Source organism: Arctopsyche grandis, chromosome 5 (genome assembly GCF_051622035.1).
Source record: "Arctopsyche grandis isolate Sample6627 chromosome 5, ASM5162203v2, whole genome shotgun sequence".
In the NCBI taxonomy this organism is placed as follows: domain Eukaryota; kingdom Metazoa; phylum Arthropoda; class Insecta; order Trichoptera; family Hydropsychidae; genus Arctopsyche; species Arctopsyche grandis.
In genome coordinates, this window is record NC_135359.1 from 20,183,329 (window position 1) to 20,208,410 (window position 25,082).

A 25,082-nucleotide genomic window follows, 5' to 3' on the forward strand; every position below is an offset into this window, starting at 1 on the left:
TTTTTAATGATAAAAATAAAAATCTCGTAAAAAAAACATTCGCGCAATATCATTTGCGCAGTTTTCCGTACGCCAATTTTTCTGATTAGTAATCAGTATTATAGGGGATGGACGAATGAGACGACTGGCATGTTAATGCACGTGTTTTATTTATGACAGCTGAAGGCAGAGTGCGGTAGCTAACTCCGAACACAATCGAGTTGGTCCCCACTCGCAGGAAGGTGACCGAACTCGAACATGTCGTATAGCGAGCCGCCACAGTATTAAGGAATACAGTAAAAAAAGGTAAATCCTTATGTGCTTTCAAAAAAACTTGCTGATGAGTTGTCACTATTATGCATAATAGAGTTGGGCAACAATTCTGCTGGATCTGGATAATTAGGGTGCCACCAATCAAGGACTTCCATTTTGACAACATTGTTTAAAACGACTGAACAATTTGATGTAGAGTTGACATGATCTTGAAGGCTTTGACTGAATTCTAGATGAAGGCGATTGTGTCTCATATTAAGAGCAACTTTTGTGAAAATTGTATTTATAATCACACCCTTGACAGGATTAACGAATGAAAAACTGTCTACACAGTGCACCTGAAACAAACGGACATCTAATATATAATTTCGAAAGAGACTTTGTAAGTATGTAAGTATTGTTGGTTCGTAAATCCGTGACGTCATCGAACAAATGAATATTCAAATAAATTTAAATAAAATAAAACTACTCAAATAAATTTTAATAAAATAAAACTATTCAAATGAATTTAAATAAAATAAAACTATGCAAATAAATTTAAATAAAATAAAACTATTCAAATAAATTTAATAAAATGTTTACTATTAGATTTGTCATGTTTAAACGGTTTATATTACAAATACCGAGCGAAGCCGGGTAAAAACACTAGTATGCTATAAGCATACAATAAACTATATATTTTGTAACGTTTACAGTTTTAAATGAGCATTACTCAACTAACCTTTAACATCTTATAATCGATTTCTGGATTTGCTAATATGTCATCTAATATTTCTAATACATTTCGTTTTGAGTTTTCAGCTATCCTTGGTACATCTAGTGTTCTCTTTATAAATTTGAGTTTAAAGAAAAATATCCACCCACTTTTAAACTTTTCACACCAAACTGATAGACATCTTCGTTTTAATAAATCTTTTAAAGTGTAGAAGTTAGAGTAGTTCTGGACTTTAATTTCCGTAGTGAAAGGGGCGTAAGTGTAGTATAAACTACGTATAACGCACGAGCGTAAGCCGTATCTTAAATGCATATGTACAGGTTGCAATCTCAAAGGTAGACCACAATTATGCTTATAATGCTTTTTATATAAGCGAAACCAAAATTCGGCTGAGCGGCTAACGAATAATGAAGCTCGGCATATTCCGGCGAATCTTCCCACATCCTCTGGTGCGATAAATTTGGAAATGAGAAACCAAATATCTAAAGGATATAAATTTCCTTCTGAATCTGTGTCTGTTGTAGCAATACAGGTGGAAAAATCTTTACGCAAACAGTTACTTTGAACAACAACAATTGTGCAACCATTTTCATCTTCTTGTTCCACAAGATCAAAATCGTCATCAACATTATCATCCCAGTTTCGATCATCTGTTGATTGTTCCATCACCTTAACACTTTTATTTCTTTGAGAATGAACAACGTTGGCGTTTGCATAGTCGTTTAGTGAAAAATCTACAAAAAAGAAGTTCAAAACTTTGAATTCAGGAGTGAAATCAAATATTAATGATTGACAACATGCACATTGATACTACCCGAAAGGCACAAATTCTTCTTGGTTTTAATTTTAACATTTGGCATTGACATGAAAAAAGGCGTAATGATAAATTATACAGGAAAAAATGAAGAATTGAGAGATCTTAAAATCATGTTTCCACTAGGCAGTTATTTAAAGATTTACATTTGTATGAATTTCAAGGAATCTTACGAACCATCGGTCAATTTGACAACTTGCACCACATTTTTCTTTACTACTACAATTTGGCCTAAAGCCATATGTAGATATTGGAACACTTATTCAAGCTGATTTTTGGTAAAAGAAATTGGTTAAGTTTTAATATTATTCATTTATTAATAAAAATTTAGCTAGTTTTAATGTTTAATAATGAGTCAAATTTAAATTTGCGTTAATTTTAGTCAAAATAACAAACAACAAAATTCCAAACTATGTTAACTCAAATAAAATAAATAGCTCTTGGTATAGTAGCCATTCGAAAAAGAACTGTGTGAGCAGGAGGTACAACCATCAAATGATGTCTACCACGCGCATAATTATTAGGGACATAAAGTCCCAACTGTTTTCAACGACGAACGGTCGAATGTATCGTTTTCAAAGGACTATACCACGTACGCATCTCACGAACGCGTTTAAAACTATCTAAAAAAAAACCACGTTAAACATTCACCTCTTTGTGATTTCGCCCTAAAACTGAAATCAAATACAGTATTTATTTAAATCTGTTTGTGATGGTTTTAATATTATGGGGGATGAACGAATGAGACTACTGGCATGTTGATGCACGTGCTTTATTTATGATAGCTGAAGGCAGAGTGAGGAAGCTACTCTGAACACAGCCGAGTTGGTCCCCGCTCGCAGGAAGGTGACCAAACTCGACCATGTCGTATAGCGAGCCGCCACAATATATTTTGGAACACTAAACATAAATTAATTCTATATTATGTATAAGCAATATGATCATCTTTTATGAAAATATGAATCAATTTATAATAACTATCCAAAATATTGTAACAGAGAAGGTTCCATATTATTTCTATCACATTCTATTCATATACATATGTATGTGTATAATCTCTTTTTGAGTATTGAATTAAATTAAATCTTTTAATTCTACATATCATTATTCGAAGCATTTAACATCAAAAACGATTTTTTTTGAGCAAATCTAAATTACTTTCCGTAATTGTCATTTTATAAAGAAACAACTATCTGTTTATTAATATTTTATTTTTACATTAATATCACATGTGGTGACTGGTCACAGTAATAAATATATTTCCATAAAAAGGTTAACACAACGTCAAACATGAACTATATAAAATATAGTATTTATAAAAATAAAGTATTAAGGAATACAGTAAAAAAACGTAAATCCTTATGTGCTTTCAAAAAAACTTGCTGATGAGTTGTCACTATTATGCATAATAGAGTTGGGCAACAATTCTGCTGGATGTGGATAATTAGGGTGCCACCAATTAAGGACTTCCATTTTGACAACATTGTTTAAAACGACTGAACAATTTGATGTAGAGTTGACATGATCTTGAAGGCTTTGACTGAATCCTAGATGAAGGCGATTGTGTCTCATATTAGGAGCAACTTTTGTGAAAATTGTATTTAAAATCATACCCATAATGGGAGGAGCATCTGAAAAACTCCCACAGTGCACCTGAAACAAAAGGACATCTAATATATAATTTCGAAAGAGACTTTGTAAGTATGTAAGTATTGTTGGTTCGTAAATCCGTGAGGTCATCGAACAAATGGATATTAAAATAAATTTAAATAAAATAAAACTATTCAAATAAATTTAATAAAATGTTTACTATTAGATTGGCCATGTTTAAATGGTTTATATTACAAATACCGAGTGAAGCCGGGTAAAAACACTAGTACGCTATAAGCATACCATAAACTATATATTTTGTAACCTTTAAAGTTTTAAATGAGCATTACTCAACTAACCTTTAACATCTTACAATCGATTTCTGGATTTGCTAATATGTCATCTAATATTTCAAATACATTTCGTTTTGAGTTTTCAGCTATCCTTGGTACATATAGTGTTCTCTTTATAAATTTGAGTTTAAAGAAAAATATCCACTGACTTTTGGACTTTTCATACCAAACTGATAGACATCTTCGTTTTAATAAATCTTTTGGAGTGTAGAAGTTAGAGTAGTTCTGGACTTTAATTTCCGTAGTGAAAGGGGCGTAAGTGTAGTATAAACTACGTATAACGCACGAGCGTAAGCCGTATCTTAAATGCATATGTACAGGTTGCAATCTCAAAGGTAGACCACAATTATGCTTATAATGCTTTTTATATAAGCGAAACCAAAATTCGGCAGAGCGGCTAACGAATAATGTAGCTCGGCATATTCCGGCGAATCTTCCCACATCCTCTGGTGCGATAAATTTGGAAATGAGAAACCAAATATCTAAAGGATATAAATTTCCTTCTGAATCTGTGTCTGTTGTAGCAATACAGGTGGAAAAATCTTTACGCAAACAGTTACTTTGAACAACAACAATTGTGCAACCATTTTCATCTTCTTGTTCCACAAGGTCAATATCGTCATCAACATTATCATCCCAGTTTCGATCATCTGTTGATTGTTCCATCACCTTAACACTTTTATTTCTTTGAGAATGAACAACGTTGGCGTTTGCATAGTCGTTTAGTGAAAAATCTACAAAAAAGAAGTTCAAAACTTTGAATTCAGGAGTGAAATCAAATATTAATGATTGACAACATGCACATTGATACTACCTGAAAGGCACAAATTCTTCTTGGTTTTAATTTTAACATTTGGCATTGACATAAAAAAAGGCGTGATGATAAATTATACAGGAAAAAATGAAGAATTGAGAGATCTTAAAATCATGTTTCTATTAGGCTGAAGTTATTTAAAGATTTACATTTGTATGAATACCAAGGTATCTTCTTACGAACCATGGGTCAATTTGACAACTTGCACCACATTTTTCTTTACTACTATAATTTGGCCTAAAGCCATAGATATTTGAACACTTATTGGCAGCGTTAACACTAGCGGTAGATACCGCGTTATTTGACGGCGTGGAAACATACAGCGTGTTCCAATTTTTCACCAATCCGCGAGCCACACGACGCCCCTCCATAACTCGGGCAGTACCCATAGGATTGCCTTGGGGGGATGTCGTCGATATTTCAGAGAGCGTGTCGCCAACATATTTACGACATTTGCTCGGCTCATTACTTTATTCAATTATCTTTCTATTTACCCGGCTTCGCTCGGTATTTGTAATATAAACCGCTTAAACATGGCCAATCTAATGTGGCAGCTCCCCAGGTACTGGCCGTAAACCAACGTGTGATACCGCTTCTTCTGTCATAACAAAATGCAGTGCATACCATCACCTCATAACCACTTTATTGTTCAATTATCGTACTCTACTCATAACTGGTCATCTAAACACGCAACTTTTATTGTTCGCAGCACACCCACACCACAGCCTTCTACGAATCGAAACTCCAAGCGAGATGACATGACTAAACTACACCGTCACTTCTCTCACCCTTCTCCATATATATGGGGGTGGTATATGAGTACAAATATATATAAATATATATATATATATATATATATATATATATATATATATATATATATATATATATATTGATTAGGTAATATCGGACCATTTACAGAAGATAGAATATGTAAAATCAAAATTGTTTTATTTTAAAAAACGGACAGATTTATAAAATTCACAAATATCAAAATGTCAATATTGAAGTACCTACCTAGTTCGTTTTGTGACCCTCATTTATTAAAAAATGTTGCTAATTTATTGAAAAATGTGATTTTCAGGAAAGAGTTGAAAAAAATAGAGCAATCTAAAAGGTCGGGCTGCGGAGCTGATGAGATATATACATATACCATCATCCTCGACATTTCACGAACTGAGCTTTTTGACCAACGTAGAAAAACCCGTGCTGACTATGGTAATCATCTTGATTATATTACTACTTTTGGAAAATAATTTATTTATTAGGTACTATTCGACCACATCAACTTTAGTCTCGGCCCGATGATAGTAATTCGACAATGGACTGAAAACAATATTAAACACCATGAAGATGGCATGAGGGCGAAATCAGACAGCGGTGAATGTGGGACGTGGTTTTTTTAGATACATATAGAAAAAACGTGGCATTCATCGAACGCGTACATGGGATAGTTTAGAATTTTATAAAGAAAATAAGAAACTTTTGAATCAAATTAGCAGTGTATAAATAAATATAGCAACAGAGGTGATGAAATTGAGTGAGAATGAAGATGATTAAATTCAACAATTAATTTTTAAGCGCACTTTTTAAGTTCCTAACTACATATGTATATTCCGGTTATTATGAAAGTGGAATAAGTCATATAATATTTCCTTTGAGATAATTGGACTTTTGTGTAAATTTGTTTTAAAAATTATTGTGATACCTTAGCCTTATGGGGGTCTACGTGACGAGCCGGAATCTGATATTACCGAAAACGCAAAGATCGAAAATCGAAAGATCTTAAGTCGAAATATCAAAAAAAGAGGATGCATGGTAAACGGTACATACTCACTGTATGACCGGCCTTATAGATATAATCTTTTCCCGCACAATTATAAATAAAATTGTAAAATAAACATTTTTTTGTTAAATGTTCTCTTTTTTTGTCCATGACACTTGGCAACCCTAGCTTATGGTGATTTTCGATGATAGTGCGATATAACTAGAGGTAGGATAGTCACAGTGCTATCCATTGTTGTAAATCCTTTGTAAAAAAGGTTCGGCAAACTTTGAACAATACGCGGCATCTTCTGGGTCCGGTGACTAGATATAACCATGTCTTTGAATATATGTATATAAATATAATGTAGCATAGCAATATGAAAAATTATTACGGTAAATAATAATTACGGATCACAAATGAAATTATTTTATTTAAAAAAATCAATATAATACAAATATACATAAAAAAGAATAACAAAGATAGTAATAAAATAAAAAGCAAGAAAGAAATATGTATAGTAAAAAAACAAGTAAATAATAATGATAATTATATAGGTTGACCTACCACGGTGTCTACAAGGTTACAAGGCTGTTCTTCTTTTCTCATCGAAGAAATACTGTCGAAACTCGTCTCTGACTGTTTTTGCATCTGACTTAGCATTTCGATTAAAAGAAGTGGAAAGGCTAGTTATTGTGTCTTTGTCTTCTTCTAATGCAATATCATCAGCTACTAATACATATGGAAAATTCGTCGTGGTGTTGGGCAATGGACATGGCTCTGGCAAATTTAATTTGCGTTGTTCATAGAGTTCCCAAAATTTCGTATAGAATAAAACTCCACCATCTGAGATTTTTCCGTTTGTTCCTACATCAATCATGATGAACTCTTTTCTCGCATTAACCAAAGCCATGAGGACAATGCTATAAAAGCCTTTATAATTGTAGTATGAGGGACCCGACATTCGAGGTTTAATAATTTCAATGTGTTTGCCATCTAGACTTCCAATGCATCTGGGGAAATTGTAAAGTTTTCCAAATTCATTTGCGATTTCGATCCATTCTGCATCTGTTGTTGGCATCTGAAAAATTTTTAATTTAATTTTTTTTTTTTCAGGAAGATTATTCTCAACAACACCAAAATGAAGTAGTACAAAAAGAGTCTGATATATTCGTCTCTTAATGATGACGATGAAGGTCCAATGCCGAAAATAACAAAGAATAGGCCGAACAAAAAAAAATGAGCTGCTTGCACAAGCATGCACTATACTGTCTCGGCCCATTGTTGAATCTCCCCAAACTTCTTTCGATCTAATGTGTGCATCCTGGATTGAGAGTTTAAAAGGCTTAAATCCGAAACTAAAATTAGATAAAGCACATGCCATAAACAATATAATATATGAAGCTCAAACGAAAAATTTGTATTATACTGAAATTAATAATTCATTATCTCTCACATCTTTATCAAACTCATCGCCACATGTTATCCACATACCCGAGAATACTAGCTTCAATTCACCCAAAATACAAGTAATAGAAGGGTTGGAACCATCAACACACATTACCAAACGTCCGCCAATTATCCACATTCCTAAAAATATTAAATACAATCCAACGGGTATACGAATAACAGAAGGGTTGGCTTCAAAAATTTTTATAAAACATCAAACAACATCATACATAAACATAATCATCTAGTCATCATTTATTTTTTTACATACCTCCTTTATTATTGTATTTCATTATAATTTGTTTTTTTGTTTATGTAAAATGTTTACTATATAATAAGTAATATAAATAAAGTTTTTATATTACTTTGGTTTTTATTTTTACCTTTATATACTTCTTGATCATCGGGCCGAGACTAAAGTTGATGTGGTCGAATAGTACCTAATAAATAAATTATTTTCCAAAAGTAGTAATATAATCAAGATGATTACCATAGTCAGCACGGGTTTTTCTACGTTGGCCAAAAAGCTCAGTTCGTGAAATGTCGAGGATGATGGTATATGTATATATCTCATCAGCTCCGCAGCCCGACCTTTTAGATTGCTCTATTTTTTTCAACTCTTTCCTGAAAATCACATTTTTCAATAAATTAGCAACATTTTTTAATAAATGAGGGTCACAAAACGAACTAGGTAGGTACTTCAATATTGACATTTTGATATTTGTGAATTTTATAAATCTGTCCGTTTTTTAAAATAAAACAATTTTGATTTTACATATTCTATCTTCTGTAAATGGTCCGATATTACCTAATCAATATATATATATATATATATATATATATATATATATATATATATATATATATATATATATATATATTTATATATATTTGTACTCATATACCACCCCCATATATATGGAGAAGGGTGAGAGAAGTGACGGTGTAGTTTAGTCATGTCATCTCGCTTGGAGTTTCGATTCGTAGAAGGCTGTGGTGTGGGTGTGCTGCGAACAATAAAAGTTGCGTGTTTAGATGACCAGTTATGAGTAGAGTACGATAATTGAACAATAAAGTGGTTATGAGGTGATGGTATGCACTGCATTTTGTTATGACAGAAGAAGCGGTATCACACGTTGGTTTACGGCCAGTACCTGGGGAGCTGCCACATTAGATTGGCCATGTTTAAGCGGTTTATATTACAAATACCGAGCGAAGCCGGGTAAATAGAAAGATAATTGAATAAAGTAATGAGCCGAGCAAATGTCGTAAATATGTTGGCGACACGCTCTCTGAAATATCGACGACATCCCCCCAAGGCAATCCTATGGGTACTGCCCGAGTTATGGAGGGGCGTCGTGTGGCTCGCGGATTGGTGAAAAATTGGAACACGCTGTATGTTTCCACGCCGTCAAATAACGCGGTATCTACCGCTAGTGTTAACGCTGCCATTCAAGCTGATTTTTGGTAAAGAAATTGGTTAAGTTTTAATATTATTCATTTATCAATCAAAGTTGAGTTATTTTTAATGTTTAATAATGAGTGAAATTTAAATTTGTGTTAATTTTAGTCAAAATAAACGACAAAATTCCAAACTTCTTCAACAACCAAACTACATAATATGTAGTTTGGTTGGTGAAGTTCAATCAAAATACATTATATTATAATGAAAGATGAGTGAATGTTTATTTGTTTATGTACAGATAATCTTTGTTTATCCAGTCGACACTGAATATGTACATATATGCCCACATACAAATATTTGTATAGTCTTTAATACTTTATAGTATAGTACTAATATTGACGATTTTTTTAAATTGAAGACTCATTTAAAAATTTAGAGCTCATTACAAGTGTTTTATTAGTTTCATTACATATCTCCTCCTTCAATCATGCTATTTCTACTTTATAAATATGTCAACTGGGTAAATACTCTTTTGCTTAGTTACTTAACTAGAATTTCATAGTAAGTACAATTCTAGTTAGAAACTGATTGGCAAAGTTAAGAATGATTATAAATAAGATACATAATATATGTATACTACAAGTGAATTCTAAAATAACAGAAGTAAATATTGGAATAAAGTTTTTTTCGAAGAATTTGAACTTGATGATCTTCACTATATCGAGAATTTGTGATCAGTGTTTGCTTGTCCCGTTATTAATTTTTTGGAAAGAGTTTACAAGCTCTTTTTGAGAATTGGTTTACTGCCTTCTGGAATAAAAATATTGAAATATATTACAATGATTTCCGTAGGTAAGTTGGATGTTTAATAGTAATTATTATGATCAGATTAAACCAGCAAGTTCAGAAAGGAAACGGCTAGTATGTATTATATAATCGGACAGTAGGGATAGGCATAAAAGCAATGATTGATAAAATCAAATATTAATTTTTATTTCAGCCAAGAATCGAATATACAAATTTTTAAATGGATGAAAAATTTTTAAATGGATGAATTAATAATTTAGTTATTGAGTCAAACCGTGTATGTCTATATGTACGGAGCCGGAAAACTCGGGGGTGCAGCAAGGCACCCGGGTTTAATTATAAATAATTTGCCATTTTCCTACTATGGCACTTAAATCATCCTCGGATGATTTAATTGCCATAGTTGAGCGGTATTTTGAACTTCGATTAAGGGCGCAAAATAGTTTAGAGACGTCATTAACGCCTCTAGCAAAACATTGTACAAATTTTAACGGTGAATGAATGCATTTTAAATTTTTTTTATTTTATTTAACCAGGAGCATGGACTAATGTTTAATATATAATTTCTTTCGAAAAAAGTAGTCATGGGTTTGAGTCCCACTCGTTGCTGCTGGTCAGACCTTAGTTTGTGACTCCAGGTCGATCGTTTCTCATCAGAATTTCATTGAAACGGTTCCTGCAAAATTGGCATCCCTTGCAAAATTTTTAGCTATTTAGCATCTCATTTTTTTGCTAGTTTGTATAAATGCTGAAAATTTCTCTATACCGTTCACTGAATTATAATTTTATTTTGATATTTTAATATAATAATAATAATAGTTTTAATTTTGATATTTAAGATAAAATTTTTAATTTAATTTTTATTTTAATATTTTGTACGCTACTGGTCCCAGATAAGTCGGCCTTCGTTGGTTTGGTGTATACGTACCATTAAACGAGTCCGTATGATTTATTGAATAAGATAAAATAAAATGTCATGTAATATTCAGATAATTTTCGCTCCTGCGCCTCCATCTGGAGAAGGTTGGATTTGAATGCGTATACATTTGTGGGTAAACGGACTACTAGTCATATGTGAACCAGTCACAGGACAACCGGTCGCTCTAGGTCGGTCATACGTGATCACCCGTCACACTAAAACTGGTCACACCCTAAAATCGGTCACGAGAAAACTGGTTGATTGATTTTAGGGTGTGTTTGTAGGACCAGTTTTTAGTTTGACGGGTGATCACGTGTGACGGATCTAGAGCGACCGGTTCACATTTGACTAGTAATCACCGAACCCATTTGTGTGACGAGTGCCGGCTGGAAAGGGGGAGCAGGAACGGAGGAAAAGATGGGTGTGTGTTGCAGAGCGCGCATTGCGGTCGACGGCGGCGAGTGAGAGCGTGTGCGAATCGCGAGTATGTGTGTGTGGGTGTGGGTGTGAGAGCGAGCGCGGGTGCATGTGGGTGTGTGGGTGCGGTGGTGAGGTGGTGGTGGTGCGTGCAGTGCGGCGCTGGGGGCGGCGCGGGGCGGCGGTGGGCGGCGGGCGGCGGGCGGCGGGCGGCGGGCGGCGGGCGCGAGCGGAGAGCGGAGGCTGACCGAGAGGGCGGCCGCTCTCACCCCCACCCCACCTCTCCTCACCTCACCTCCCCTCGCCTCGCCTCGCCTCAGCCGCGAGGAGCCGGCGGAGACCGAGAGCGAAGTGACGCGGCGCGGACTGGGTCGGCTCGGCCGAGCGCGAGTGCTAGTGCGAGTACGAGTGCGAGTGCAAGGCGTCGCCCGAGCCTAGCGTAGCATAGCGTAGACGTAGACGTAGACCGGGCCCGTAGAGGCGAACATGTGGAACATGATGTGCGACGTGATGCCCACCATCTCGGAGGACGCCGTCAGCCAGCGCTCCAGCCAGCTGTCGGCCGACAACGCGGACCTGGAGCAGCTGATGGTGTCCATGTTGGACGAGCGCGACAAACTCGTCGACAGCCTGCGGGACGCCCAGGAGCGCCTGGCCGACGCCGACGCCCGTCTCAAGCAGGTCGAGAAGCAGCGCGACTCTCTCCAGAGACAGATCCAGGACAGCCTCAGCCAGGTATCGTATCCTATTATACATGTACATTGATCGATCCCCCTGCACACCTGCACCTTCTACCCTTCGCCCTCCACACCTAACCTGCTCGGAATCGATCATCATTCACGTCGCCTGTCAAACTCGCCGTCTATCCTGAAAGAAGCCAATGAAAAAGGCGACACGCCTCGAAAACGTTCCTCTCTAGTATCGAGCATTTCCATTTGACGCGTCCCGTACCCTACCGTCACCTAGCGTCTGTTTTTGGCATTAAAAAAGGAGGAACGTTTCGGCCAAATTTTCAAATCGAGCGTTTCAAAAAAATGTGCGAAAACCGGGCGGATTTACTCGTACTCGGACTCGGTTGCGCAAAGATGACATCTAGTGGGCAAAATTTTCATTAGGAAAATTCGACCCCTAATATGTACCGAAAACTCGCACGTCCTACGAATAGACGTTTTATTTTATCGAGTCTTTCATTTGATCGATTCATTTATTTATTTTATTTTTGAAATTTTGTAATTTTCTTTTATTTATCACAACTTAAAACAAATAAATATACCAATTTTCCCCGTTTAAAAACATATAAGTACATATGTACTTCAAATCTATTTCAATTTTAGTTCAATGCAGTTTTCCTCATATTGACATGCTATCAAATAGCCTCGACTGCACATAAGCATGTCGACTAATTTTCTTATTAAAATATTACCAATTAAATTTAAATGTTATTAAATTACAAATACTTATCCATGTCTTGATTTATTCCTTTTATGTTAATTATAGTCACACACCACATTGACGTCGCCTCATATATGTAAATCTTAATCGTCGTTCATTAAATCAGACATATAATATTAGAAAATTGTCACCGTGACTTATGGGTTGGCTTTATTTTTGAGTATCATTAATGCAATTGAAATCGTACACAGCAAAAATCTTCCGATTACAATTCAAATTTTAAATTAATCTTATACGAATAGTCACAATCTTAGTTTGGGTTATGACCGGATTTAACGTGATACAAGATATGATCGTACGTTCATATGTATATGTATTATACTTCAGCCACCAGTATGCATATGCTTTTAAACAAATAAAAACCAAGGCTGTGGAGTCGGAGTCGTAGTCGGAGTCATGCAGAAGGAGTTGGAATAGTAAATAAAATATCAACCAACTGCGACTCCTTTTGATTATTTTCTTTTATTAATAGTATTATGTACTAGCTATTTTATACGCCGGCGAGAAAAGTCGATCTTACTTAAATCCTTCAAGTCGAATTCGGGGTTTGGAGTCGGAGTCGGAGTCGGAGTCGATAAATTTCGATACGACTCCACAGTCCTGCAATAAACGTACACGAATTTCACCCTCCCCAATGAGAGCTCCATTCAGAGAAATTTTATGTTTTTCTTAAACCTCCCTCCATTACGAACAACCCAATTTCAGTTATTTTAAGTATTTTGCATTATATTTTTCAGCTGAAAAGATTCATACAAAGGTACCGCACTCTTTTCATACATGTGTGCGATTATCGAGCTGCTATTGTGTGGTTATTTCCCACGTTTACCTCGAGACTAGTAATGTTGTTTTCGAAAAATTGTACGTGTTTTTTTGCAAAGTAATAAATCGCGGCAGAGGTTTCGAGTCGGTGGTTTTATTCACCGATAGTGTTTTCTGGCACAGCATTACAATATTATGCGAAATATCCGAGCAATAAAGCGGGGGATCGGCGGCCGATATTGGATTTGGTCTGATGGGGGCTAAAGTGTACCCCACACACACCCTTCAGTACGTGTCTGGCATCATTCGACCCCATTGCTTATTATTATAACTCTCTCAGTTCCATAAGTAGAACGCTTGGAACTACTATTTACGACTCGTCGATCAACATTCCACGACATTAAGATCATTCGAAAAACCAAAAATCCTTCGAATTTTGCATTTTCTTACAGATCAATACGAGTACTGTGTACGTAACGGCTTGCACTGCCAAAAACACAATCGACAAATGCAATTCCGCTTCATTCGATGTAGACCAGCGATTTTTGTCCAATTTATGTCAAGGTCCTCGGATAAACCGTCAATAGATAATTTAGGAATGCTGCAGGTAAACAAAGGCCTCTGAGCTAGCAGCGCTCCGAATTGTACATCGATTAAGTCAATTAGCAGAATCGATCCAATAATTGATTCGATTAAAGTTTTCAAAAAAAAATTAAAAGTCGGCTTTTCCCCCCACGAGGGTTTGCGGGGTCGTTGAACGAGGGTCGGTAACCTTTTCGACGCGAGTGCGAAACTGTTGCATTGGATCTCGTCTTTGGGGCATTAGGGGGTTCAAGTTGTGATATGATGGAGTGGAATCTCGCTCCTGACGGTGATTATGTGCAGAAACGTAATGCAATGGTGCAGTGCAAGTGCAATTGCCACAGTGAAATTTCATAAGGTGCAGCGGGGCGATGCAGTGTCGCGTTACGCGAGCCTATCCAATTGCAACTGCACTCGTTTCCATCAAATGCACCGACTCGATGCGTGTGCTTTTAATTAATTTTAATTTTCGTATCATGTGGGGCCCAGTTTCTTGACACCATCACAGTAATTGTTTTCTTAATATGTATGTATATATTATATTAACTTGGAAATTGAACGCCAAGATGCTACACAAAGTCTTGCACTCAAAGAAGTATGGAATGCTGCATGCTCGGCATAGCGAGAAAATATAAGAAGCGGTAAATGTGGGTGAGAAGTATGACAAGGGTAGTGGATATAGTGGAGAGATCAAAGAAATTGAAATGGCAATGGGCGGGTCACGTAGCTAGAGCATGAACGAAATGTGGATAAAATAAGTGATACCCGAGAGAATGTAAAATGGTTAATGGAAGATGGGTAGACGAAATTAGGGAAATGTGTAAATTGAAATGGATAAGAGTTGCAGAAAACAGAGACGAGTGGAAGCGTGTTGGTGAGACCTTCATCCAGCAGTGGATGGTGAATGACTGTAAATGATGATGATGGTGTTGGATGGGACAAAAAGGATACATACATACATATACAGAGTTTAGATACAGGAAATGTGTTATATCACTTGTTAAAAGTCTGTATCTGATGAATTTTAGTTACTCAGAGATGTATATATGTACATATAAGTGACGCACATTACTGCGGTTGTATATCACCCTTTACGTATCATCAATTAGTGTTCTTCATATTTGACTACCCATATGAACTGTCGCTCTCTCTTAAACTCTCTTAAAGGAAATTGATTCCAGCATACGTACATACCCCAAAATGATTTAGGTTCGGAATGATTAGTTTATTCTCAACGATATTTTTGCTTTGATCGTAGTGATTTTCCATTCTCTCTTTTTAACTATACTTGGATAAATTGTTATTGAGTGCACGTTTCGAAGAGAGATTGCTTCACCGATTTGTGTGCAACTATGCAAGTTGACCGGTTAAAATCCTCATACACATCGTCGATGGAACATTATCTTTATATGGCCTCAAAGGAAGTCACGGTTGCGTTGGTTTCATTGACTTGATAATACATATATACTTCTATATATATTTTCGTTGACAAACATGGAACATGGTGGCAAAATGCGGCTTCTTCTCTTGGCGTTGTTTGACTATTTCCAGCCGCGGTTGATCCAACTCTGGAGCAACGTCCTCGGATTCAAACCCCCCTATACAAAAATTTCATATGTAAAGCTCGTATATACTTGTTTTTCTTAGCGAGGGATGTATGGGTTGTACGCCGCGTGTACGTATGCAGACATCTAAAAAATACCGCAATCAAGCTCTTGTAGAGAAGTTTTTTGTTGAAATTCGTATAAACTTTTAACGTCTATTTTGGCAAAATAGGTTTGCGAACTGGCTGCAATCAATTAGGTCGGAACGTAAATGTGATTCGAGCGACTTTCAAAGATTTTCTTTGCCTTTTGTTGACCTGGGATAACACGATCGACAGCAAGTTCACGCCCCATTAATTCTTTTGGCAACGAACAAGGACTCCTTTTGTTTGCTCTATTCTTCTATGTACCTACTATGGTCCGAATTGATAATTTTAAAATTGGAATAGGACGGAAATTGTCATCATCATCATCATCATCATCATCACATTCAGTTTATGTATACCCACTTGGTCTCAGCGTACGTCTCCAATTATTGCAACTCTTTCCGTTTGCTGGGTTAGTTAAGTATTCGAGAGTTTGTTATAATTTATACGGCGAGATGAGGCCATTATATAACATGTATTTGAATACGAAAAGTAATATTTTATTGGTTTGGGATGTTTGCGTTGAAATTCCTCGAATTAAGCACGCGATGTATAAATAAATCAAAATTTTGTTGAACAACCTACTGAAGAAGTCTGATATCCATATATGTATGTACATGTAGTGCTTTCAAGAGTTGCATTTCCTGTGGTAAAATTAAAAAAATATATATGTAATCGGCTTCCTGTGCGTTTTTATCCCTTTTGAGTTATTTCCACTCTAGAGTTACCCCCTCGTTATATGTTAGATACTATTTTGAGATGTCTCTCCCTCATGCATGTAGTTAGTATCCATACATTGGTGGATGCGAGATGTGTCAGTTTGCATCGACGACCGCCTGTTGCTTCCTCGCGTATGAGACACAAAATTCACCTCACGACTTGTGTGACATAGGTCGGTTTGAAATTAAGATGAAATTGTTGTCGATTCTCGTGCGTACGGAGTACGGAGAGGCTGGGACAAGTTCCGCTCGAATGAATGGCTTGAAATGGTTGCCCACACTACGTCCTGGAGATCGATACGCGCTCACTCAAGCATTACTTCCTGTTCCGCTGTCTTATTTGCGCTATAAATAACTGCAAAGTGGGATGCCTCATGCCTGGAACGCCATCATAAATTATGGACTATCGCTACTTTTTATCTTTAGACCGTATCCGATTCCTCCCCTCTAATTTAACTACTTCAATCCAGACCACGATTTGCCAATACGTTCCCCTTTTTTTTCTGGCTGCCGACACGTGCCCGATCCGCCCTACACTACATCGTAAAAACCCTGGCCCATGCAGAAGCTACATAGTTAACATTCATATTGCTTAAAACTAAAAGAACTTAAATATTTTACCTACACTGAAGTAATATGTCACTGATTGAAATAGTTCACCTGCCAGGGTTACGATACATTAGTGTAGTTCGGATTCCGCGCATCTTATTTGTCAATTTAACCCTTCATAATTAAAAAAATAATCAAACAAGCACAAAGGTGCAGACACACAGTGTAGTACACGGCACGCGTTTTTTTTAGGTAGTTTTGCAGTTCCAACAAAAAATGGTAGCATGCCTAATCTATGTCATCGTATCCTTGGAGTGCTTTGCCCTTGTGCTGGATGATATTTGGTATTGATATAGGTTTGACAGTGATCGATATCGGTGATTCCCGTATTTAAAGAAATACGGGAGAAACTAGTCGAAATAATAGGATCGTCCGAAATAACAATGACATTATGATACTCCTATCACCGCTACCACGAGCAAGTGCATGCCGTACGATTCAGTGTGTTCTTAGGGCGCAGACACAGGAATGCTGCACGTGTTTTATTTTTAGATAGTTTTGCACATGTAAAAACAACGCTAGCACGCATAATTACAAAGCTTTTTTTTCTATGCTATGGAACCCAGGTATAAAATCCTTGTATTGACAGTAATCGATAGCGGGGATTCCCATATTTGAAAAAAATGTAGGAGAAATTTGTCGAAAGTTGTCGAAAAAAACCCCTGTGGAATTTTCACAACAGGAAGCTAAGATTGTGCCCGTACGAACCGTTCGATTCAATGTGTTTTTGCCTTTACCATATCCCAAAATTGCACACCTCAAAACTTCTGGTAATATTTTAATTGAAAATATGGGGATTAGTATTTTTATATACTTAAATAAATGGCAACCTTTATTTTTTGGAGTTGGTATATTTGATAAATTTACCTTAAAAATAGTATAAAACCATACTTCTCAACAGTTTATAGTTGAGAATTGTTGATTTATTTTCATTATGATTAACATATATGTACATATTTTTTTCTATATACATACATATACTAGGTTAAATAAAATAAAAAATTGCAATGTTCTTCTCGTGCTAATTTCCCAATATGAATATACGGCGAGATGATGCGGTCGCCGCGTGGTCGTTATGTAATTAAGGTCTCCTCTAATTTCGACAAAACTATGTTATGTTTGTGTTTTATATATAGCCTCATTTTCTAAATCACTGCATTGCGTGCTTCCAGAGATGGATTTTTTTTGAAAGAATACAAATTGAAGGGTACCACCGCCGTTGTAAAATTTAAAAAACGCGCCCAATTTGTAAACATCACGTCAAAGGCGATATCGAAACGTTTCATTCGATTAATCTTGTGTGTCGTATGTTGGATTTTAGTGGGTAAGTAATGGGTTATTTGATTATAATAAAACACGATAGATAACATTACGCGTAAAATAATATGTCATGGGCACCAGTGTTAATTTTCATACTATCTTTGTGCTTAGTATCATATACCTTCATACCTTATTATCTGTGTGTTGTGTTCGTTCGTTTGATTTTATAGCATGTATGTATTTATAGCAGTTGTGCTATTGATTTACTGAATTTAAATTTACGCCCGTTATCAATTTGTCAATAACTAAACATAGATAGCTTTTGATCCTGAAAATTCGCAACGATAATGTGTGTACATTTAATCGCCATTCAAAGATTTGGGTATGAACACACAATTGAAACTAAAAGTAGTCTTACTAGTTAATTAAATACATACATATGTATATACAATCATAATAATAAAATATTTTATTTTAGGCGTTCATTGTACGTAGTGTTTTATGACTTGGACTAGTCGAGAGTACATACCTAGTTGGATCAATACTGAATTTATTCAATTGGATGTCTGCATTTAGCATGAGTATCTATCTCCTTGAACGTGTTTGGCTATTTTTCATATGCTATTTTTGTCTATTATATATACAACTCTTTCCTTCTATATACTTCTAAATAAAAAAATAGATTGAGATAGAGTGCCAGATATTCCAGCTTCGAGAAGTTCGTAAAGTGTGTGAGATCGCCAAGTGCGAATGTCACCGAACCGTTTTCAAGTTAAGACCACCATATTTGGTATATTGAAGGTTGTAAAATTACTCTTTAGTGTCCACAGAAGACTTAAGTGATATATCATAGGTTGATCGGATAAATGCACTCAAGAGAGCCGCACTCTCGAAACATCCAAACTTTCAAAGATGCTCAAGAAGAACTAACGCAATAGAATTGAACAAAAAAACGTCAAGGGGGTATTTTATGTTATCCGAGAATGTTAACCCTTTTTTATGGAATTCTTTTTGCGTAAGTTCTTCTTGAGCGCCTTTGAAAATTAGGATTTCTCGAAACTGCGCCACTGTTCGGTGCATTCTTCCGGGAACCATATCATAGTACCCTAACTCGGACTTTAAACGGGGTTTGGAAGGGATTGAAATCTTATGCGAGTCATTTCTTTCAACTCTTTCGTCTGAACTATGCTGGGCATTGCCACAGACGCTAGCCATTAATTTATATTATAAATAAGTTTTCACACCCCTGTTTGTATATCAGAACGAATATCAAAAATTTATTATCTATAACATAGATGTCTTTCTAATTTTTATATATTATATATACTTATACATATGTATGTATACATATAGTATTTGTATTATGATTATATGGCTGGTCACAGTGACCAGTTAGGGTATTCTGTAATGTCACTGTGGCTAATCGTATATAATAATTGTCTAAGGGCCGGGCCGCACCGCTCAACTCGCGAACAACTTGGTTGAGGTTGTATATGGGACATGCCACACTCGTCAACTTGTTTGTCGCACACATTTCCATACATTTTTTCGTGTTGCGCAACAAGTCGGCGTGCGTGCATGTGAACGAAGTAATCGCTGTCAACACCATGCTCCGTCTTTCTTTCTACCCTTGGAATCGTATATCGTGGAAAGAGACGCGGCATATAACTTGAGATAAAAACAAAAGATTTATTTTTCATAAAAATTAATTAATTTTCAAATTATTAATTCCATTAATCCGAATTGCGATATTTTACCGAGTGCACAATAATGTGCACACAGGCCACTAGTATGTAAATAAAAATAAAATGAAATAAATGTGTATAAAATCCTTGCAGGATAGTATTCATGTACATATGTAGTGCGTACTTAAAAATGTAGAGAAGGGAAAACGCAAACCGCAGACGTGGCGAGCTCCCCCAACAATGCTCGTAAAAGGAAAATGTTATCGTTGTCCTTTGTTCATTTCTTAACCCTTTGACTGCTACAACAACGATAAATCGTTGTTTTGAAATCGGCGAAGATTGCTACGACGATCGTTGTTGACGTCATTAATTGTCGTATTTCAATACTTTCTGTGAGCCGACAGCGCATCAGTGGCACGAAACATTTTTTTTATACACGCATTTATATTTATTTTAATTAATTATTATATAAAATAAAATGACTACAGGTTTATAAATTCCAAAAACTTTATTTTATTACTTGCTCAATAATAAAAAACTTTAAATAAATTACATTAAATTACAATTAAAAAACAAGTATGACATGTACATCTTCACGTTCGATCCAGAATAGAGGCAGAGTTCTCTGTCGATGTTGGGTAGGGGAAGACTTTAAGGGGTGGCCAGCCCACAAAAATGTAAATAACGACCAGCCTTACAAAATTGCCCCAAAATTTAGTAATAAGTAAAATAAAATTAGTGAAAATAATCATTTGCAATATTTTAAATGTTCTGATAAGCAACTACCATGAAGTCCTTTTTGACATATAATGCATATAGTGCGTGATCTTTTAACGGGACCACCATTCTTTCTACTGCAAACAACACAAACTTTTTCTTTGCGCTCAGGTAGTTTTCTAATTCCACCACTATTTATCTCAGGTGTATAAGATGAATTTTGTTTTTCAATCATCCAATTTTTTTCAATGGTCTCTATGATTTGAGATATGAATAGATATCTTGACAGAATTGGTTCATTTTTATTATTTTTATATATTATATATGAATTTACAATCATTCTAGAAATGATGCTAAAAACGACTTTTTTCCAATATTTAACTGTCCTTCTCTCATCCATATATACACAATTCATCATGTCTGACGTGTCTACACCACCCATGTATTTATTGTAAGTAATTATTGAAGATGGCTTCGTTATAGTCTGGACTTGACCGTGGATGGATTTCGTTATTGTGGTATTTTGTGCCTTTTCATATGTCGACAATAATAATACAGGTTTTCTATGAGATGGTTTATCACGATACCCCGTTATTAAAATTTCATTACTTCTGTAATGTTTAGCAGTCTTCACAGGCATTAATCTTTTAACTTCGACTGGGATCCCCAATCTATTCTTTCTTAATGTTCCCGTTATATAAGTTCCGAATTTGAAAAGATATCGCGCCAGAGGAATGCTAGTAAAAAAATTGTCGGTGATTAGATGGTAGCTTTTTCGGATACAACCACACATTTTGAGTAATTTTTTTACTGCAACATGCGCAAGTCCCAATTTTTTTATGGCTTGTCGATCTTCAGCACTTTTTGCTCCCCTATAGCAGAAGAATGCCATACAATAATTTGAAACTGAATCAGAGAGCATCCAAAACTTGATACCCCATTTATGGTGTTTTTTATTTGGCATGTATTGTAAAAGTTGTGTATGATTTTTCGTTCCAACTAGTGATTCATCGATAGAAATATATTGATGGGGTACGTAATGATGTTGAAATAAAGTATTCGCATGATCGACTAGAGGTTGAAATTTGCTACATGGGTCATATTCTTGATTATTTGAAGGATAAAAATTTTCATTATTCGTAAAATGTAAAAATTTTAGCAAAAGTATAAATCTGTCCCTTGCCATCATTTTTCCGAACCACGGAATGCATCTAGAATTTGTGGACCAGTATGATAATATATTTGGTCTTACAGTAAGACCCATTTCCATGATTATAGCAAAAAAAGCTTTCATTTCTCCCACTGTTGTCGGATGCCATTTTTTCACTCTTGAATGAAGAGACAGTGTTAGAATCGATATATTGTTGGGCATATCGATTACTTTCCATAACAATAATCTGCCATAATTCTTCGGTAAAAAATAAATTGAAGTACGAAATTGGCAACGCATCAGTTGGTGGTGGATATTTCGGGCCCGGGATTTCTACAAATGGTGGTAGTTGAGGATTATCGGATAAATCTTGATCCAAAAATACTTCGGCAAATGCTTCTTCAATTTCGGGTTCATCATCAGAGTCAATTTCGGGTTCATAATCAATGTCAATTTCGGGTTCGTTGTCATATAAGGAGTTATTACTTATTTCGCTTTCGTCACTTTCACTGTCCGTTATCATTTTGCAGAGTTAAAATAAATGGAATAGTAACAAAAAACAATAGAAATCCGCTTTCAATTATATAGGTCACGAGACGTCACGAATTCGTGCAATCAATCAAATGCAACTGAAATGCATACAAAATGTTTATGATACATGTTGAAAAATTATTTGATTATTTGAAACTTCGCATCCTTGTGTGTCTCGCTCACACGTAAACAATTAAAACCAAGAAAGAAAGAGAAAAAGACCGCTACCTGTTTCGTATGTATTGCATGTTGTAAAAAGACATCGATGTCTAAAAATAGATTATTGAAAAAAATAATGCGTCGGGAAAACAATCGTCAAAACTTATTTAGTGTATATATGTATGTAGGTATCTCTTTCGTACGCACGCATTTAAAAGCAAGACAGAAAGAGAGAGCGCGAGTCCACAGCTGCTTCTTAAAAATGCATGTAAAGTATTTCAAAAATTACGCGCGTTCGGCGAAGCAAGTATGTAAAAAAATATATTATATTTATTTTTTTATAAAGTAATTACAAATGTTAGCATTTTTCGCTTGGACATTGAAAAACCTCGTAGCAGCCAAAGGGTTAACTTATTCCTTTTGTACACGCTGTTATCCTGCGATCCATCTAAAAGTTTGAAAGTCCGAATCCGCGTGCCGAATGTTACTGACCGCTGGACCGTAACTCGGGTGAGTGTCTCGTAGAGTCGACCCTGGTTGTAACATTCGGGTGCATCGCGCATGCGCAGCGGCCTTGCAAGGCCACTCGCCCGCACCGCGGCAAGGACACGTGCATTCATCTATACCTCCCCCTCCTCCCTCCCCATCTCTTAATTTTTTGCACATCGACCGTCCACTCGCTCGGGATGATTCGGCGAAAATTTAGCGGGCGTCGCTCGTTCAGCGGCCCAGTCCGGTTTGCCGGAATCTGGACGATGTTCGTAAAGATGTCTTGACTGGATTTTTCGTTATTTATGCAAATTCGCAGAGTTGTCTTCTGATTATATTAAACGTCTTGGGTGGTTGCGGTGTGTGTTATAGCAACTGGATGGTATCCGACAGCACCAGCAGCCGACCGTATCGACCGCGACAAGACGCCGACGCTCTCCAATACGGATTCTACTACTAATGTTACGATAAAACCACCCTCTTATGTCTCTCTCTCTCTGATTATTGTGGATGATTGGAATTGTGGTAGTCGATTGGGAGACGCAACAGTGAGTCGCAAAATTTTTTGATAGTGTTGGGGTGTGCCATTTCAAACTAGGGACATTATCTATGTGTGGTATTTTACAAATTCGGGTAGTAATAACTAAATCGGCTGTTGGTATACAGCCCTGCTCTTGATTGTGGTATTTTATCAGCATATCGATATACATTTGAGGTTTTCAAATATTCTGTTTCTTGAAAATTGATAGCTTAAGCTAAATATTCATTATTCATAACCAGATATCGGCGGACAAGTTGCTTTTGGCCACAAAAAATGGTTCACTATTGACAATTACTATTGTCCTACAAAACAAGAGAGCAAAAAAAAGGTTGACAATAGTGAACCATTTTTTTGGACAAAAGCAACTTATCCGCCGAGCTCTGTTCAAAACTAGAGACCAGCTACACGTGAGGGCACTATTGTTGTTTCTTAGAAATACATGTTTTTTTTTATAGGTTCCCGGAGGAATGCACTGAATTGCACTGAATATTGGCGAAGTTTCGAGTAATTCTAATTTTGCAAGGCGCCCAAGAAGAATTTAGGCAATATAATTATACAAAAAGGGTTAGCACCCTTGGATACAAATACCCCTTGACGCTTTTTTGTGGAATTCTATTGCGTTAGTTCTTCTTGAGTATCTTTGAAAGTTTGGATGTCTCGAGAGTGCATTTATCCGATCACCGTTTTTACAAGCTTTTTTTGCTTTCTTACTTTGAACATTGGTGGTTGACAATTGTGCTTCTACGTGAAGATGATCTCTGATCGTAACTATTATAACTAAAAGTTATGAAGATGATCTCTATTTGTAACTATTACTAACTATATTATGTATTTTATGACATTTCCAAAAATCAATAGAAAAACTGCAAATGTTCTTAAGAAAAATTAAATTGTAATAAAATTTTATTTCATTTTGAAAACGCATAAAGAATAAAGAAAGTCCGTGATGATTTCATCAATGAAATTCGCTTTGTTCAATTATTCTTATACTAGCTTTAGATAATATTTGATTAAATATTATTAAATCCAAATCAAAATTTTCTGACTATCTTTCAAGATGATTAAGACTAACATAGACTTCAGCTGTGGATAGGCTTGTCTCATGTCATTGTTAATTTGTACAATTTTAATATTTCGACAAGTTTCTCCTACATTTCTTCACATATTTTTTTATTTATTTATTATTATTTTTTTTACATATATACCAGGAAGGTCTTACAGGTAAACCTCAATGCGCCTTCCTGGCCAATTACAAATTTACAAATTACAATTCAGCATTTTTATATAAATCACTGAATTACGAGACACTGTAAAACTCGTAAATCAATGAGACATCTGTACACAAATTTATTTATTGTACATTAATTAACAAATTATAGGTGACATATCGTATAGGAGGGATTTTTATCCAATTTTTTTTCCAGGAACCGTTTCAACAA

At 35.7% G+C, this 25,082-nt stretch overlaps 3 protein-coding genes and 1 long non-coding RNA gene across 4 annotated transcripts in view; 2 read left to right on the forward strand and 2 right to left on the reverse strand.

Moving 5' to 3' along the window:
- Positions 1–129: 129 nt before the first annotated feature.
- LOC143912363 (transmembrane protein 183-like) lies at positions 130–2,022 on the reverse strand. The gene is made up of 3 exons (XM_077431644.1): positions 1,959–2,022; positions 974–1,701; positions 130–590 (listed from the first exon to the last, which is right to left on the reverse strand). Exons 1-3 carry the CDS (start codon positions 2,020–2,022, stop codon positions 294–296), a joined length of 1,089 nt encoding a protein of 362 aa, XP_077287770.1. The 3' UTR covers positions 130–293.
- A 516-nt stretch (positions 2,023–2,538) lies between these two features.
- On the reverse strand, positions 2,539–4,819 carry LOC143911842 (transmembrane protein 183-like). Its single transcript, XM_077430904.1, has 3 exons — positions 4,539–4,819; positions 3,731–4,458; positions 2,539–3,434 (listed from the first exon to the last, which is right to left on the reverse strand). Exons 1-3 carry the CDS (start codon positions 4,588–4,590, stop codon positions 3,141–3,143), a joined length of 1,074 nt encoding a protein of 357 aa, XP_077287030.1. The 5' UTR covers positions 4,591–4,819; the 3' UTR covers positions 2,539–3,140.
- Positions 4,820–5,140: 321 nt separating this feature from the next.
- Positions 5,141–8,114, forward strand: LOC143912204 (uncharacterized). The gene is made up of 3 exons (XR_013260611.1): positions 5,141–5,357; positions 5,623–5,756; positions 7,420–8,114. It is a non-coding gene; the product is annotated as an uncharacterized LOC143912204 (long non-coding RNA).
- A 3,339-nt stretch (positions 8,115–11,453) lies between these two features.
- Positions 11,454–25,082, forward strand: part of Liprin-alpha (PTPRF interacting protein alpha) — a 50,824-nt gene continuing 37,195 nt past the window's right edge. Inside the window, exon 1 of the mRNA XM_077431426.1 lies at positions 11,454–12,035. Coding sequence (XP_077287552.1) covers positions 11,787–12,035 — 249 coding nt within the window. The 5' untranslated portion in view covers positions 11,454–11,786. The remainder of the gene's footprint in view (positions 12,036–25,082) is intronic.

Bases quoted from the DNA above. Each gene is read 5' to 3' on its own strand.
- LOC143912363 (XM_077431644.1), bottom strand. From the start codon at position 2,022: ATGGCTTTAGGCCAAATTGTAGTAGTAAAGAAAAATGTGGTGCAAGTT. The intron at 1,702-1,958 runs GTTCGTAAGATT...TCTTTTTTGTAG, and splicing joins AGTTGTCAAATTGACCGATG to ATTTTTCACTAAACGACTAT. The intron at 591-973 runs GTTAGTTGAGTA...CGTTTGTTTCAG, and splicing joins TCGATTATAAGATGTTAAAG to GTGCACTGTGTAGACAGTTT.
- LOC143911842 (XM_077430904.1), bottom strand. From the start codon at position 4,590: ATGTCAATGCCAAATGTTAAAATTAAAACCAAGAAGAATTTGTGCCTT. The intron at 4,459-4,538 runs GTAGTATCAATG...TCTTTTTTGTAG, and splicing joins GAAGAATTTGTGCCTTTCAG to ATTTTTCACTAAACGACTAT. The intron at 3,435-3,730 runs GTTAGTTGAGTA...CTTTTGTTTCAG, and splicing joins TCGATTGTAAGATGTTAAAG to GTGCACTGTGGGAGTTTTTC.